At 37.8% G+C, this 15,626-nt stretch overlaps 1 protein-coding gene across 1 annotated transcript; it reads right to left on the bottom strand.

Annotated features, from left to right (window-relative positions):
- Positions 1-1,602: 1,602 nt before the first annotated feature.
- On the bottom strand, positions 1,603-2,652 carry LOC148548379 (uncharacterized). The gene has a single exon (XM_088495610.1). The coding sequence runs from the start codon at positions 2,650-2,652 to the stop codon at positions 1,603-1,605; it is 1,050 nt and encodes a 349-aa protein (XP_088351736.1).
- Between the last annotated feature and the right edge of the window lie 12,974 nt (positions 2,653-15,626).

The raw sequence follows: 15,626 nt of genomic DNA, 5'->3' as shown, positions 1-15,626 counted from the left end.
TTGATAATTATTATCTTTGCTAATTGAATTGAACTTCAATAATCCCAATCTTTCCTTAGGGATTAACTAGGATTTGAAGATCAAACTAATTAGTCACTTGACCTTTCTTTGCTTTAAGTAAAGGCTAACTAAGTGAAATTAAGATTCAATCTTCATCATCATTGATAAGGATAACTAGGATAGGACTTCCAATTTCTCATACCTTACCAAAAGTTTATTTTACAGTTATTTATTTATTTTACCTGCCATTTAAATTACTTGTTCCTCATCTTCAAAACCCCAATTTACAATCTTCATAACCAATAATAAGAACATACTTCCCTGCAGTTCCTTGAGAAGACGACCCGAGGTTTAAATACTTCGGTTATCAATTTTTAAGGGGTTTGTTACTTGTGACAACCAAAACGTTTGTACGAAGGGATTTCTATTGGTTTAGAAACTATATCTACAACGCGACTATTTTTATAAAATTCTTTACTAACAAAAATCTTAACGTCAGTCGGGCTTTTCATGCTGAGTATGGCCTGACATTTATTTGGGTTTGCTTCAATCCCTCTCTGGGTGAGCATGAAGACCAAGAATTTGCCAGTGTCTACCACGAAAGTGCACTTTGCGGGATTTAGCCTCATCTCGTGCTTTCTTATAGTGTCAAACACTTCGTCGAGATCGAGTAGTAGTGCTTCTTCTTCTTGTGTCTTTATCAACATGTTGTCGACGTAGACCTTCATCAGTTTTCTTATGTGGTTGGCAACAATTTTGTTCATCAACCTCTGGTATGTAGCCCCTATGTTCTTGAGTCCGAACTGTATAACTACGTAACAGTAGTTTGCTCTTAGAGTTAGGAATGAGGTTTTCTCTTGGTCGGGTTGATACATCGATATTTGGTTATACCATGAGTAGGCATCCATGAAAGAAAGGTATTTGTATCCTGATGAAGCATCGACTAGGGTGTCTATATTCGGGAGTGGATAGGGATCTTTTGGGCAGGCTTTGTTGGGGTCGGTGTAATCAGTGTACATCCGCCACTTCCCATTTGACTTTTTGACCAGTACGACATTGGCCAGCCATAATGGATACTTGACCTCCCTTATGAACCCTGCTTCTAATAAGGCATGTACCTATTCCTCCACAACTTGCAATCTCTTTGGGCCGAGCTTCCTGCATTTCTGTTGTACTGGCCGAGATCCAGGGTATACTGCCAATTTATGGCACATTAGTCTGGGATCAATACCAGGCATGTCAGCGGCCTTCCAAGCGAATAGGTCAGAATTTGCCCTTAAGAACTTTGTCAGCAGCTCCTTTAAGTCTCCTTTTAGGTTCGCCCCTATGTTTATTATTTTGTCTTGGGTATCCCCGATCTGGACTTCTTCGGTCTCGCCTTCTGGTTGGGGCCAAAGTTCTTCGTGAGCTCGAGTTTCCCCGAGTTCAATAGTGTTGGCTTCTTTTCCTCTGGGGTCACCCTTAAGGTTCAGGCTTTCGTTGTAACAGCGTCGCGCGAGTTTTTGGTCTCCTTTACGGTGGCGATCCCTTCTGGTGTTGGGAACTTCATGCATAGGTATGGAGTGGAGACCACTGCGGCGAGATGATTTAGCATTGTCCGACCTAGGGGGCGTTGTATGCTGAGCTCACGTCGACTATGATGTAGTCTATACTTAGTGTTCTAGACCGTGTTCCTTTTTCGAAGGTTGTGTGCAGTGGGATGTACCCAAGTGGTTGGATTAGGGTGTCTCCGAGCCCGAATAGGCTGTTAGGATATGCTCTGAGCTCTTTTTCTTGTAGGCCGAGCTTGTCAAAGGCAGATTTGAACAGGATATCCACAGAGCTTCCTTGGTCTACCAGTGTTTGGTAGAGATTGGCATTGGCGAGTATGATGGTAACAACCACGGGGTCATCATGCCCCGGGATGATGCCTGCGGCGTCGTCTTGAGTGAAGGTAATAGTAGGGAGGTCGGTCGACCTGTCCCCTCCTCCGACATGGTACACCTCTTTAAGGTGTCTTTTGCAGGATGACTTTGAGATCCCTCCTCCTGCGAATCCTCCGTTTATCATGTGAATATGTCTCTCAGGGGTGTGAGGGGGACGTTCAGCTCGTTTGCTCTCTTCATCCCTTCTTCTCTTTTTTGGTTCGTCCGTTCTATTGGCTAAGAATCGATCTAGTCTCCCTTCTCGTGCCAATTTTTCTATGACGTTCTTCAGGTCATAGCACTCGTTGGTAGGATGCTCATAGATTCGGTGGTACTTGCAATACTCTGTTCGACTTCCTCCTTTCTTGTGTTTAATCGGGCAAGGGGGTGGGATCTTTTTAGTGTTGCATATCTCTCGGTAAACATCTACAAGGGACACCCGGAGAGGAGTGTAGTTGTGGTACTTTCTGGGTTTCTCAGTAGGTTGGTCCTCTTTTTTCCTAGATTCTTTATCCTTGTCTCGAGGTGGGTAGGAGAATCCGGTCTTTGAGGCTTCTCCTAATCGGGAGTTTTCCTCCATATTGATGCACTTTTCTACCCGTTCTTGTACCTCGTTAAGAGATGTTGGGTGTTTTTTGGATATGGAGTGGCTAAAGGGTCTTTCCCGCAGACCAATGATGAGTCCCATAATTGCTGCTTCTGTAGGGAGATTCTGTATGTCAAGGCATGCTTTATTGAATCTCTCCATATAACTGCGGAGGCTTTTCCGATCTCCATGTTTAATCCCTAGCAGGCTTGGTGCGTGTTTGGTTTTCTCTTTCTGGATAGAGAACATGGCTAAGAACTTCTAGGTGAGGTCATTAAAGCCTGTGATCTACCTTGGTGGCAGGCTATCGAACCACTTTATCGCTGTTTTGGTCAAGGTGGTCGGAAAGGCTTTGCAACGGGTTGCGTCTGAGGCATATGTAAGGTACATCCGGCTTCTGAAGTTGCTGAGGTGATGAATTGGGTCGGACGTACCATCGTATGGGGTCATGTCAGGGGCTTTGAAGTCCTTCGGGACTTTAGTCTTCATGATTTCCTTCGTGAACGGGTCTTGGTCCTTGTGGGGGCTAGCTTCGCGATTAGACTGATTCGTTTTGGTTTTGAGGTCGGCTTTGAGCTTTAAGAGCTTGTCTTCCAACTCTCGACGCCATCTGGTTTCTCTCCGGAGATCTCGCTCGGCCTCTCACTGCCGTTCTGCTTCTTGTTCGAGCTGTTTGAGGCGATCCTGTTACTCACGGAGGGCATCTAATACTTCCGTGTTCTGAGTTTGCTTGTCTCCTTTGGATTGGGGTGTCTTTTGATACGGCATCCGTGTTCTTAAGCAGTGTTCCTTCCTCTAATCCGGAGTTATGGTCGTTGGCAGGGTTGTTTGCCATGGAATGACTTCTAGGTTCCCCAACAACGGCGCCAATGTTCCGAGGGTTACCTGAAACAGAGAGGTCGATCTCGGATGATATCTTCAGATCGGAACTAGGCTGCTGTGTCCGACTTGTTGACGTAGGAGATGCTGCTGGTCCTCAGTCACCGGAGGATGGTGGTACCTGCAAGAGACCCGATGCTTAAGTCAGTACGGGCTTTAGACAGGTTTTTTTATAGAATTAGAGTATGAGTTATACCTGGGTGCTCCAGTGTATTTATAGTAGTGCTTGATGATCTTCCTTTGAGATAAGTTTGTCATCTTATCTTATCTTTTGTGGGTGAGATCATTATCTTTGGCTAACCGCCTTCTAATGGGTGGTGGTTCCTTTTACTTTGGGCCTTCTTGGGCCTCTGTGGCGATTTGTCCGAGCTCTTTATGAAGAGGTCGGCGGTGGGCCAACCTTTCATGAGGTCGGTCCCTTTGTCTTCAGCCAACTCGCCCCTATACCTGGGACCGGTGTATGAAAACTCATCATTAGAGTTAGTCTCTGTTTGTGAAGATGAATCCATAATAATATGTTTCCTCTTTTTGGCTTCCATGCTAGAAAAGTACAAACATACGAGGTAAATAAATACAATAAATATTTACAAATGACGCCCAAAAGTAACACTTACTTCTTTGTCTTTTTCTCTAGTTGTTTGCTTCTCCTCTCAGCTGTGCTCTTCTTATGAGGCCCTAAAACAAAAAAATTATTTAATTGGTACAATATATTTCAAATAATACACCAAAATTTAAGGAAATGATTTCTTTCGAGTAACCATTTCATCTTTCACCTCACGTTCTATCCTCTTAACTAGCATCTCCCTTATCTAAAGTGTCATCCACGGTAGTCTAGAAGTCATATCCGCTAGGTTATTATTATATTTGAATTCATGAAAATATATAATTATGAGTGTAAAGAGACAACCATCAACTGCATATTTATTTTTCAATTTGTGACCTCTGATTCCCTTGATGAGGAAGTTAAGAACATGAGCATCACAATTCCATTCTTATATGGTGTCCACATGAAGAATTAGTGGCATGTGAACCATAGAAATTTTGCTTTATTATTATAAGCAACAAGAAGCACTTGTAGATGAACATGATGAATGTCCTCTTGAATTTCATTTGATTTTTAGGTCCATCCACACTCATTTCAATATGAACCTTTGAAGCTTTCAACAATTTTCTTTTGTTCTTCATTAATTTCTTTATAGACAATTTTCTTTGGAAAGTAATCCCCTATAGCAGTAGTAAAAATATTTTAATAATACAAAAGTAATGTAAAAATAACACCGAAACTAGATTGATAGAATATATTTCAAAATAAAGTTTTACTGGATACATTTAAGCCAAAGGCATCCTTTTTCTTGACAGGGGTGATCTTAATTTCTCCGTATCGTGTGTCCAGAGAGCTATTATACAAATCAAAGGAATGAGCTAGTTTTTTTAGCAGCTTATGTGTGACATTCAAGCTTGGGATATGCTTCATAGCACCAAATCCTAATTCTTTGACAAAAGCTTTCTTCTCATCACTCATTTTGCTAAATATTTCTGATATCGATCTTGTGGAGCACTGCAAATCATGAGTTTTCTATAAATAAACAAAAATTATGTTATATAACTATATTTATACAATAAAAATAAAGTTGTTTTAACATATATATGCTTACATTATATATTATATACTAGTGCCTTCTTTTTTGAGATGCTCTTCTCAACAACTTTTTTTGTTGTCATTTTTGTTATAAAGAATAAAAAATTAGCTTAATAGGTAAGGACACTACATTTGAATGTACTTCTTGATTACTACATACAAACTCAGTTCAAAACATGCAAATCACTCAAACACGAACAAAAATACATGCAAATCACTCAAACATGAATAAAATGACACCAGAAGCACTACAACAACCTAATTACACCAAATACAGAACAACAACACCAATTGTACCTCAATTTACTCAAAATCCACCAAAAGTACTTATTAATTACTAGATACAAAGTCAGTTCAAAATATGCAAATCACTCAAACATGGGCAAAGCACATGCAAATTACTCAAACATATACAAAATGATACCACAAGTACTACAACAACATTCTATGATCTAATTACACCAAATTCAGGACAACAATGATGACAAGTCATCTTAGCCTAGTTTTACTAGTCTTTTTCTTTCTTTTTATTAGGTTTTATGCACTTTCTTGAATTGTAAGTAAGTAATTTGGAGTGGAATTGCAAGTTTTGTTGAATCAACCAACCACCCTTTAATTGATACAAAATCATGAGGTTTAAGTTAAAATTTATTGAATTATGAATGAACTTTAAATCTTGTGAATTTGGTGATACTTTGATTGGTTGTTTTGATTTCTTGTGGGTGAAGAAAAGAAGAAAATAAGAAAAGCGTGGCCTAAGGAGCGTGCACAAAGGAAAAGAAAAACGTGGCATCATCAAAGAAGGATGGAAGCCAAGTTGAGTGAGTGAACCGAGCTCCACAAGGAAAAAAAGGGAGAAAGCAAGGCACAAAGCTCAGTTCACTTAGTTAACTGAGCATCAAAGAAAGCAAGGCAAGGACATAAAGCTCAGTTCACTAAGTGAGCTTTATCGGGGGTTCTCCAAAATTAATTTAAGACACAAGTCTAAGGAATGAAGCCTCAAGGTCTCGAACTCATGACCCAAGGGAAGCAAGGAACGCTCCTTACAAGGAAAACAAGAAGAATTGGCCAAAAAGCCTTCCCCAAGGTTCGAACAAGGAACCTCACGCTACCAAGCTTGCAAGGAAATTAAGCCAAAGTGAGTTGGCTAGGATTCGAACCTGGGAACTCCATGGAGAACAAGGGAGGAGCGTTACTCTTGGTGCAAAGAAAATGAGCCAAGATGGCTCTCCCAAGGTTCAAACTAAGGAGCTTCATGAAAGGCAAGGAAGGAGCGTCCAACCCCTCCAAGGAAATTAGCATCAGTTTGCTTCCACCAGGATTCGAACCTGGGAGCATGAAGCCCAAAGCAAGGCGCTACAATGGGGAGCTCAGTTGGTTTTCCCTACTGAGCGCTACTCTCCCCCACTTCCCACACTTTGGCGCAACAAGAAGCACACCAAGGAGCTTGTCATGCGCACTTTGACACGGCCAGGGAGCTAGGATGCACGCTTGACACACCCAAGGCAAGACATAGAGCTCAGTTCAATTTTCCAACTGAGCTCTATTGAAAAGTAACCTGAACAAGGCTGGACGCACACAAACTGGGCAACACAAAAGCACATTGGGCGCTCAGTTTGGTATTTGAACTGAGCCATCGCCTGGGAGGTGCACCTTGGGCCAAAATCCATCAAAAATCCAATTAATTCATTTCTTCACAAAATTAAAAAGCCCATTCTAAATTCTAAAATCCAAAAATAGGAAGTGTATAAATAGTAGCTAGTTTGAGTTAGAGAGAACCTTTTTTTTACTTTTAGCTAATCTTTTTGCTTACTTTTGAATTTCCAATTTTATTTTCTAGCTTTGGGGAGTTTGGGAATTGGGAAGGAGAATTGATCTCTCTTCTTCTTTGTTCTTGCTTGAGCACTTTTTACTTCTTATCTTGGATCTTGGGTGAAGAATTGAAGAAATTTTGTTTCAATCTCACCTTGAGATCTCTTGTTAATCTTTCTGCATAATTTTAGAAATTTTGATTTACATTTCAAATTCTGTTTACTGCTTTCACTCTTCTACTTCTTCTTTAACTTACCTTTCCATTTCTTTTGCAATTGCTCTTGTTGGATCAAGGAAGGATTTGAGATCTAGACTTGTTTTCTAGTCTCTTCCACTCCTGAGATCTTCATTCTCTCTTTTAATTTCTGCAATTGAGCTCCATTTACTTTCTGTTTTTAATTCTTCAAGCATTTTTACTTTTCTGTTTGAGATCTACTTAAATTCAATTCATCTTTTGCTCTTCTGTTTATTGCAATTTACTTCTGCTTGTTTAATTTGCTGCAATCCCAGCTCCCAATTCCTTTTATAATTCAAGCAATTTACCTTTCTTGCACTTTAAGATTCAGTCATTTACATTTCTTGCAATCTAAGCTTCTGCAATTTAATTTACTTGTTCTTTAAGATTCAGCACTTTTACTTTCTGTTCTCTTTAATTTACTGCAATTCTTCCCTCTTTCTTTACATTTCATGCAATTTAGCTTCTGGCAATCACAAACCACTCAAACCAATACTTGATTCGCTTGACTAAATCAACCACTAAACTAAAATTGCTCAATCCTTCAATCCCTGTGGGATCGACCTCACTCATGTGAGTTATTATTACTTGATGCGAACCGGTACACTTGCCGGTGAGTTTTGTGTTGGATCATTTTCCACCCATCAAGTTTTTGGTGCCGTTGCCGGGGATTGATTAGATTGACAATGATTAAGTGAAGTGGAGATCTAGATCAAGCACTTTTTCTTTTCTGTTTCTTTAATTTTTGACTAACACACTAACTGTTTGAATATTTGCTTAAGATAACTAAAACCCACTTTAGCAATAGAGTGGGAGTTCCCTGGCTTTCTGATTCTATGCGTTTTGTGTAATTCTGCTCACTGAGTAAAGGACAGAAGTAATTTTCTTCTATTGATCTTTCAAGCCTGTTAACTGTTTGATACATTGTGTCAACTAATCCTCTAACCACATTTTGGCATGAGTAGATTTAATCTTCATTCGGACTATTTGTGATTGTGCAGATCATGGAGGGAAACTCAACGAACTCCAGTAATTGTGGGAGTAGTGTCCTCACCTTAGATGACAATGCAACCCATGACTTGAAGCATCCGCTCATCACCATGAACGATATTGCTCAATGGCTTGAAGCCTTCCCACAAGGAAGCATCATCGGATGGGAAGATCTAATGAGTGAATTCCTGGCCAAGTTAAAACCACCCAAGGACATTGGTAAGGTAGAAGCAGAAAGGCAACCATCCACACAAGAGAAAGGAGTTATGGAAACTGAAAGTGTAAATGCAGTCGTGAACCAAAACAAGCAGATGCATCAACAAACTTTGCAACAACTGGAGTTGATGGTCAGAAAAATCAATGAGCTGCAAATTGCTGTAGTAAATGCATACAACCTACCTCAAAATTTACATGGATGGAATCAACCTGAAAAAGGTTTTGGAGCAATTAACTATGAGCAACAAAGTCATGAGCGATTACACTCTCCAAATAGTACCTCAAACCTGTTTCAACACAAGTCTCAGGGTGATGTGTACAACCCACCCTGGAGGACTCATTCCAACTGGAGGAGGGTCGAGCACCAAAATCAAGGACCAATGGACTGCAATTACAACAACCCCAACTCCACAAACTACCAAAAACACTACCATACCAACAACAACCATTACATACCACCACAACACCCACCCTTCCAACCCCCAACACCCCACAACCAACTAATCTCACAAGAATCTCAGAGGATCACCAACTTGGAGATCTTAATAGAGAGAATGATGAAGCACCAAGAGGTGACAACAAAGAACCAGGAAGCCTCAATCGGAAGAATTGAGAGGCAAATGGAACAACTGGCTAAGCACTTTGCAGAAACGGGTGAGAGGAGGGCAAATACTTTCCCCAAAGCCACTGAAGACAACCTGAAAGACAATGAGAAAGTTGCTAGGTGGGAGAAATGGAAAGCAATCATAGAGGGAAATGAGAGGGCTATGGAAAAAGAAACAATCATCAAAGAGAAGCACCACAGAGAAATTCCTCAAGAAGAAATGGAGGAAAGAAAGCCCACAGTAAGAGGAGAAAATCAAAGGCAACAGAATTCTCAACTTCCATGATCAAAAGATGGAGGATGTCAAGCTAGTGACAATAAAGAAGCGCTTGTTGGAAGGCAACCCAACCTGAGGTAGTTTTCTTCTCATAACTATTTTAATAAAAAGGTTAATTAGCTTTATCTATATTGCAAGAAGCTAAGTTTGGTATTGCACACCAAAACAATATAAAGGAGAATGAAGGATTCTAAGTTTGGTGTTCTACCAAAATCTCGTCATAAAATGCATTCTCACTTTCTGCATAATGTTAGCTTCAAACATTTAGATAAACTAGTTAACTATCTGCTGTTTCATAGTCTTTAGTTTTATTACCGTAGCTAGGAAAAAGGATTTCACAGATAGTTAAATTGTTGCATGAGAAATATTGGCAAGGAACTAAGTTTGGTGGTCACACACCAAAGTAAGTTCAAAAGCCCATAAACAAGCTTGGTAGATTAACTGGATACTTAAAGGGCTTGAAAAGCAAGCAACGTTTGAGGAGTATGCAGGAAAACAGCCAATAAATTAAAGAACACTTGCATTATGATTCAGAAGGAGCATAACAGAAGGAAGAATGAAAAGCTGCAATCCAACAGGTTGTATTTATATTTAATCCTTGTAGTTATGAAATGTTTTAATTCAGGGATTCCTTCATGCCTTGCTAGAATGTTCATTTAGTTGCAAGTAAAAATACATGCTAAAGAAAGCTATCTGCAATTTTTCTTTAGCTTAAAAGTTATCTGCATAATAAATGTCATCCTTCATTAGCTTGAGTACTTTGCTTTGTTCCCTTGCTGTTTGAATAAAGGAGAGATGCTTGATTTAGAAAAATAATTGTTCAATGTTGCAAAAGAGAATGAAAGTTAGTGGTGGTATATGTTTGATTCAACTATTAGCTCACAAAATAATTACTGCATAATGACATGTTACTTGAAGCCTAAACTAGTTTGCTACTATGAAGCCTTGAATTAATAAAAAAGTTCCCTTGAAAATAAATCAAAACAGAAAGAAAAAGAAATAGAAAAGCCAAAAAGTGGCAAAGAAACAAACAATAAGGCTAGACACCAATAGCTTGGACCCTAGGACACATGCCTGTGGTGTTTTTGTACTAGGATATGCTTGGACAAGTAAGTTCTAAGGAGTATTTCAAAACTTGGCCACTTAGATCAACTGATTTGGGATTGCCAACTGAAAGTCCACAATAAAGAGCAACCTAGCTACAAAACACTTAGTTATCCAAAGAGATGTTGGGCATCAATGATCCTAGGAAGAAAAAGGTGAGCCATGTGTCTGTGGTGAAGAAATGTTGAGTATAATTAAGCCAAAGGCTGCTGCAACATTTGCCACCAAGCCTTCAATAAGTAATAAGCTCTCTGATGCAAAAGAAAGAAGGAAAAAGCTAATAAGGAAAGTAAGCAAAAAGTAAGGCATTGTAGCAGTAACCTTAGTGAATCTTTGAAGAAACATTGTTTGTTTAACAGCAAGTAATAAATGAGCTACTATTAATCTGCATGAAATCCCATGAACCAAGTTCAACTATATGCTAAATAAGGACATGCATACTTCTCCATTTCATTCTATCTTCTCTTATGTTTAATGCTTGCTTGGGGACAAGCAAGTTTTAAGTTTGGTGTTATGATGACAAGTCATCTTAGCCTAGTTTTACTAGTCTTTTTCTTTGTTTTTATTAGGTTTTATGCACTTTCTTGAATTGTAAGTAAGTAATTTGGAGTGAAATTGCATGTTTTGTTGAATCAACTAACCACCCTTTAATTGATACAAAACCATGAGGTTTAAGCTAAAATTTATTGAATTATGAATGAACTTTAAACGTTGTGAATTTGGTGATACTTTGATTGGTTGTTTTGATTTCTTGTAGGTGAAGAAAAGAAGAAAATAAGAAAAGCGTGGCCTAAGGAGCATGCCCAAAGGAAAAGAAAAGTGTGGCATCATCAAAGAAGGATGGAAGCCAAGTTGAGTGAGTGAACCGAGCTCCACAAGGAAAAAAAGGGAGAAAGCAAGGCACAAAGCTCAGTTCACTTAGTTAACTGAGCATCAAAGAAAGCAAGGCAAGGACATAAAGCTCAGTTCACTAATTGAGCTTTATCGGGGGTTCTCCAAAATTAATTCAAGACATAAGTCTAAGGAATGAAGCCTCAAGGTCTCGAACTCATGACCCAAGGGAAGCAAGGAACGCTCCTTGCAAGGAAAACAAGAAGAATTGGCCAAAAAGCCTTCCCCAAGGTTCGAACAAGGAACCTCACGCTACCAAGCTTGCAAGGAAATTAAGCCAAAGTGAGTTGGCTAGGATTCGAACCTGGGAACTCCATGGAAGGGAGGAGCTCTACTCTTGGTGCAAAGAAAATGAGCCAAGATGGCTCTCCCAAGGTTCGAACTAAGGAGCTTCATGAAAGGCAAGGAAGGAGCGTCCAACCCTTCCAAGGAAATTAGCATCAGTTTGCTTCCACCAGGATTCGAACCTGGGAGCTTGAAGCCCAAAGCAAGGCGCTATAATGGGGAGCTCAGTTGGTTTTTCCAACTGAGCGCTACTCTCCCCCACTTCCCACACTTTGGCGCAACAAGAAGCATACCAAGGAGCTTGTCATGCGCACTTTGACACGACCAGGGAGCTAGGATGCACGCTTGACACACCCAAGGCAAGACATAGAGCTCAGTTCAATTTTCCAACTGAGCTCTATTGAAAAGCAACCTGAACAAGGCTGGACGCACACAAACTGGGCAACACAAAAGCACATTGGGCGCTCAGTTTGGTATTTGAACTGAGCCATCCCCTGGGAGGTGCACCTTGGGCCAAAATCCATCAAAAATCCAATTAATTCATTTTTTCACAAAATTAAAAAGCCCACTCTAAATTCTAAAATCCAAAAATAGGAAGTGTATAAATAGAAGCTAGTTTGAGTTAGAGAGGACCTTTTTTTTTACTTTTAGCTAATCTTTTTGCTTATTTTTGAATTTCCAATTTTATTTTCTAGCTTTGGGGAGTTTGGGAATTGGGAAGGAGAATTGATCTCTCTTCTTTGTTCTTGCTTGAGCACTCTTTACTTCTTATCTTGGATCTTGGGTGAAGAATTGAAGAAATTCTGTTTCAATCTCACCTTGAGATCTCTTGTTAATCTTTCTGCATAATTTTAGAAATTTTGATTTACATTTCGAATTCTGTTTACTACTTTCACTCTTCTACTTCTTCTTCAACTTACCTTTCCATTTCTTTTGCAATTGTTCTTGTTGGATCAAGGAAGGATTTGAGATCTAGACTTGTTTTCTAGTCTCTTCCACTCCTGAGATCTTCATTCTCTCTTTTAGTTTCTGCAATTGAGCTCCATTTACTTTCTGTTTTTAATTCTTTAAGCATTTTTACTCTTCTGTTTGAGATCTACTTAAATTCAATTCATCTTTTGCTCTTCTGTTTATTGCAATTTACTTCTGCTTGTTTAATTTGCTGCAATCCCAGCTCCCAATTCCTTTTATAATTCAAGCAATTTACCTTTCTTGCACTTTAAGATTCAGTCATTTACATTTCTTGCAATCTAAGCTTCTGCAATTTAATTTACTTATTCTTTAAGATTCAGCACTTTTACTTTCTGTTCTCTTTAATTTACTACAATTCTTTCCTCTTCCTTTACATTTCATGCAATTTTGCTTCTGTCAATCACAAACCACTCAAATCAATACTTGATTCGCTTGACTAAATCAACCACTAAACTAAAATTGCTCAATCCTTCAATCCCTGTGGGATCGACCTCACTCATGTGAGTTATTATTACTTGATGTGACCTGGTACACTTGCTGGTGAGTTTTGTGTTGGATCGTTTTCCACCCATCAAACAACACCAATTGCACCTCAATTCATACAAAATACACCGAAAATATTTCTTGATTACTACACACGAACTCATTTCAAAACATGCAAATCACTAAAACATGGACAAAAACACAAGAAAATCACTCAAACATGCACAAAATGACACCAAAAGCACTACAACAATATTCTATGGCCTAATTACACCAAATCTAGGACAACAATACCAATTGCACCTTAATTGACACAAAATGCACCAAAAGTACTTACTGATTACTACACACAAGCTTAGTTCAAAATATGCAAATCACTCAAACATGTACAAAAATACATGCAAATTAATTTTTGGATAAAAAAATGATTAATATAAATTAAATGACAATAAAAGCACCACAACAACATTCTTACACCAACCTAACATAGTTACCACAAAATAAACAATATAAAGAGAGTAGTAATATCTACTTTATCGCGAGAACACATTGAATCTATTAAATACACAGAAATATGACTATTTAGAGTTTTGCGATCGTAAATGCAAAAAAGAAAAGTGAAAAATCATGGACAATTAGTTTCAGAGTACCTTCAATAATCTTTCGTCTTCTCTTTTGGTGTTTTCTATTAAAAATTTTAAATGTAATTCTGAAATTTTCTTGAATTTTTGCAAAATTTTTTTTAGAGATTTTTAAGAAATTTTGAGCATCGTTTGAAGTTTCTACGTTACGATTTTGAAAAAGAGAGAGGAACCGGTTTTATATTGTATATTGGTATGAATTTATAAAAAAAATTATCAAAATAAAACGGATAATATTCATTTCCTATAAAAAAATGAATTATTCTCCATATCTAAGCAATTTTAGCATCCAAGTAATTTAGAGTCACACGCTTCTTTTTTCTGTTTTCTTCTCTCCCCGCGCTTCTTCTTCTTCACTCCTGATGTTACGTCTTCTTCTTCTTCTCCTCCTTTTTTTTTTTATTATTTTTCACTTTCATTACCGTTGTCACCACCACCACCTCCTCCTCCTCCTCTTTCTTCTTCCTTTCTCATTTGTTGTTCATGATTCAATTTTTGTTTGGTGCTTGTTTTCGAATTGAGTTTGTGTGTCGCAATCATTTAAATTTCGATTTATTTCTGAATATAATTATAGTTCATTTTTGAGGTGAATTATTTTGTTATAATTCTTCTTGTTTCACTATCTTGAAAGGAATAAAACCAAGAAATAGAGAAGAAAAATCAAACAAAAAAGAAGAAATAACAAGAAAAATTCCTTAAAACTTCTCATCATGTTCTTCTTTTTCTTATTTTGTTCATCTAATCGAACAAAGAAGAAAAAATACATAATGCTGCAAAATCACTTGATGAATTTAGATGTGTTTTTGTTCATAATTCAATTTTGTTTGTGTGTTTATTTTTGAATTAAGTTTGTGTAATGCAATCATTAAGTAATTTTGATTCATTCTGGATTTAAATAAGGTGCATTTGGTCTGTGCTTATTTTGAAATGAGTTTACATTATGAATTTAATTTTAAGTTTATTTTGAATATAATTTTGGTTTATTCTAAATATAATTTCAGTTCATTTTTGAGTGAATTATTTTGTTATGATTATTCTTGAGTGGATGAGATGGAAGATGAACAAAGGGCGAAAGGCAGAGGAAGACTTAAGAAGACCATCCATGAGGTGGTCAAACGAGACCTACATGTAAACGGTCTCTCTGTAGACATGATACATGACAGAGCACAATGGCGTCGTTTGATTCATGTAGCCGACCCCACTTAGTGGGACAAGGCTTTGTTGTTGTTGTTGTTGTATTCTTGTTTCACTATCTTAAGAGGAATAAAACAAAAAAAAGAGAAGAAAAATCAAACAAAAAAGAAGAAACAAGAAGAAAAAATTCCTCAAAACTTCTCATTATGTTCTTCTTTTCTTGTCTTGTTCATCTAATCAAATAAAGAAGAAGAAACACATAATGCTGCAAAATTACTTGATGGATTTGGATGTGTTTTTGTTCATGATTCAATTTTGTTTGTGTTTATTTTCGAATTAAGTTTGTGTGTCGTAATCATTAAGTAATTTCGATTCATTCTGGATTTAAATAAGGTGCGTTTAGTCTGTGCTTATTTTGAAACGAGTTTTCATTATTAATTTAATTTTCAGTTCATTTTGAATATAATTTCGGTTCATTCTGAATACAATTTCGGTTTATTTTGAATTTAATTTTGGTTCATTTCTGTTATGCACAATTCAAAACTCTTCCTCATCTTTTACTGCTTCTTCACTAGGGAGAAAAGGAGGAAAAGAAAGAAAAAAATACAGCAGCAACAATAAAAAATGAGAAAAGAACGTAAAAAAGAATGAGGAGGAGGAGAAACGTCAAGAAAAAGGCGAAGAAGAAAAAGAAGACGCTCTGTGCGTAAATGAGCGTGAGAAGAAGAGGAAGAAGTAGGCGAAAAAGAAAAAAAAGACGCTCTGTACGTAAACGAGTGTGAGAAGAAGAGGAAGAAGTTCTATACGTAAATGAGCGTGGGAAAAAAAAAAGATGTGCCTATAATTAAACTCTTTTAATGAGAGTGATTTTTGTTGGTGTTAGATCCTATTTAAATGAACTTGGAAGAAGTTCCATTTTAATGATTAAAATGGACAGGCTTTCTAAATTTGGACATACCCGGTTGGGACCCGAT

The sequence above is a fragment of the Arachis ipaensis genome, chromosome B8 (assembly GCF_059453495.1).
Source record: "Arachis ipaensis isolate K30076 ecotype BB chromosome B8, ASM5945349v1, whole genome shotgun sequence".
Lineage (NCBI taxonomy): Eukaryota > Viridiplantae > Streptophyta > Magnoliopsida > Fabales > Fabaceae > Arachis > Arachis ipaensis.
This window is presented reverse-complemented; position numbering and strand designations above follow the sequence as displayed.

What these genes read in the sequence shown, in the direction of transcription:
- LOC148548379 (XM_088495610.1), bottom strand. Translation starts at nt 2,652, where the DNA reads ATGGAGAGATTCAATAAAGCATGCCTTGACATACAGAATCTCCCTACA.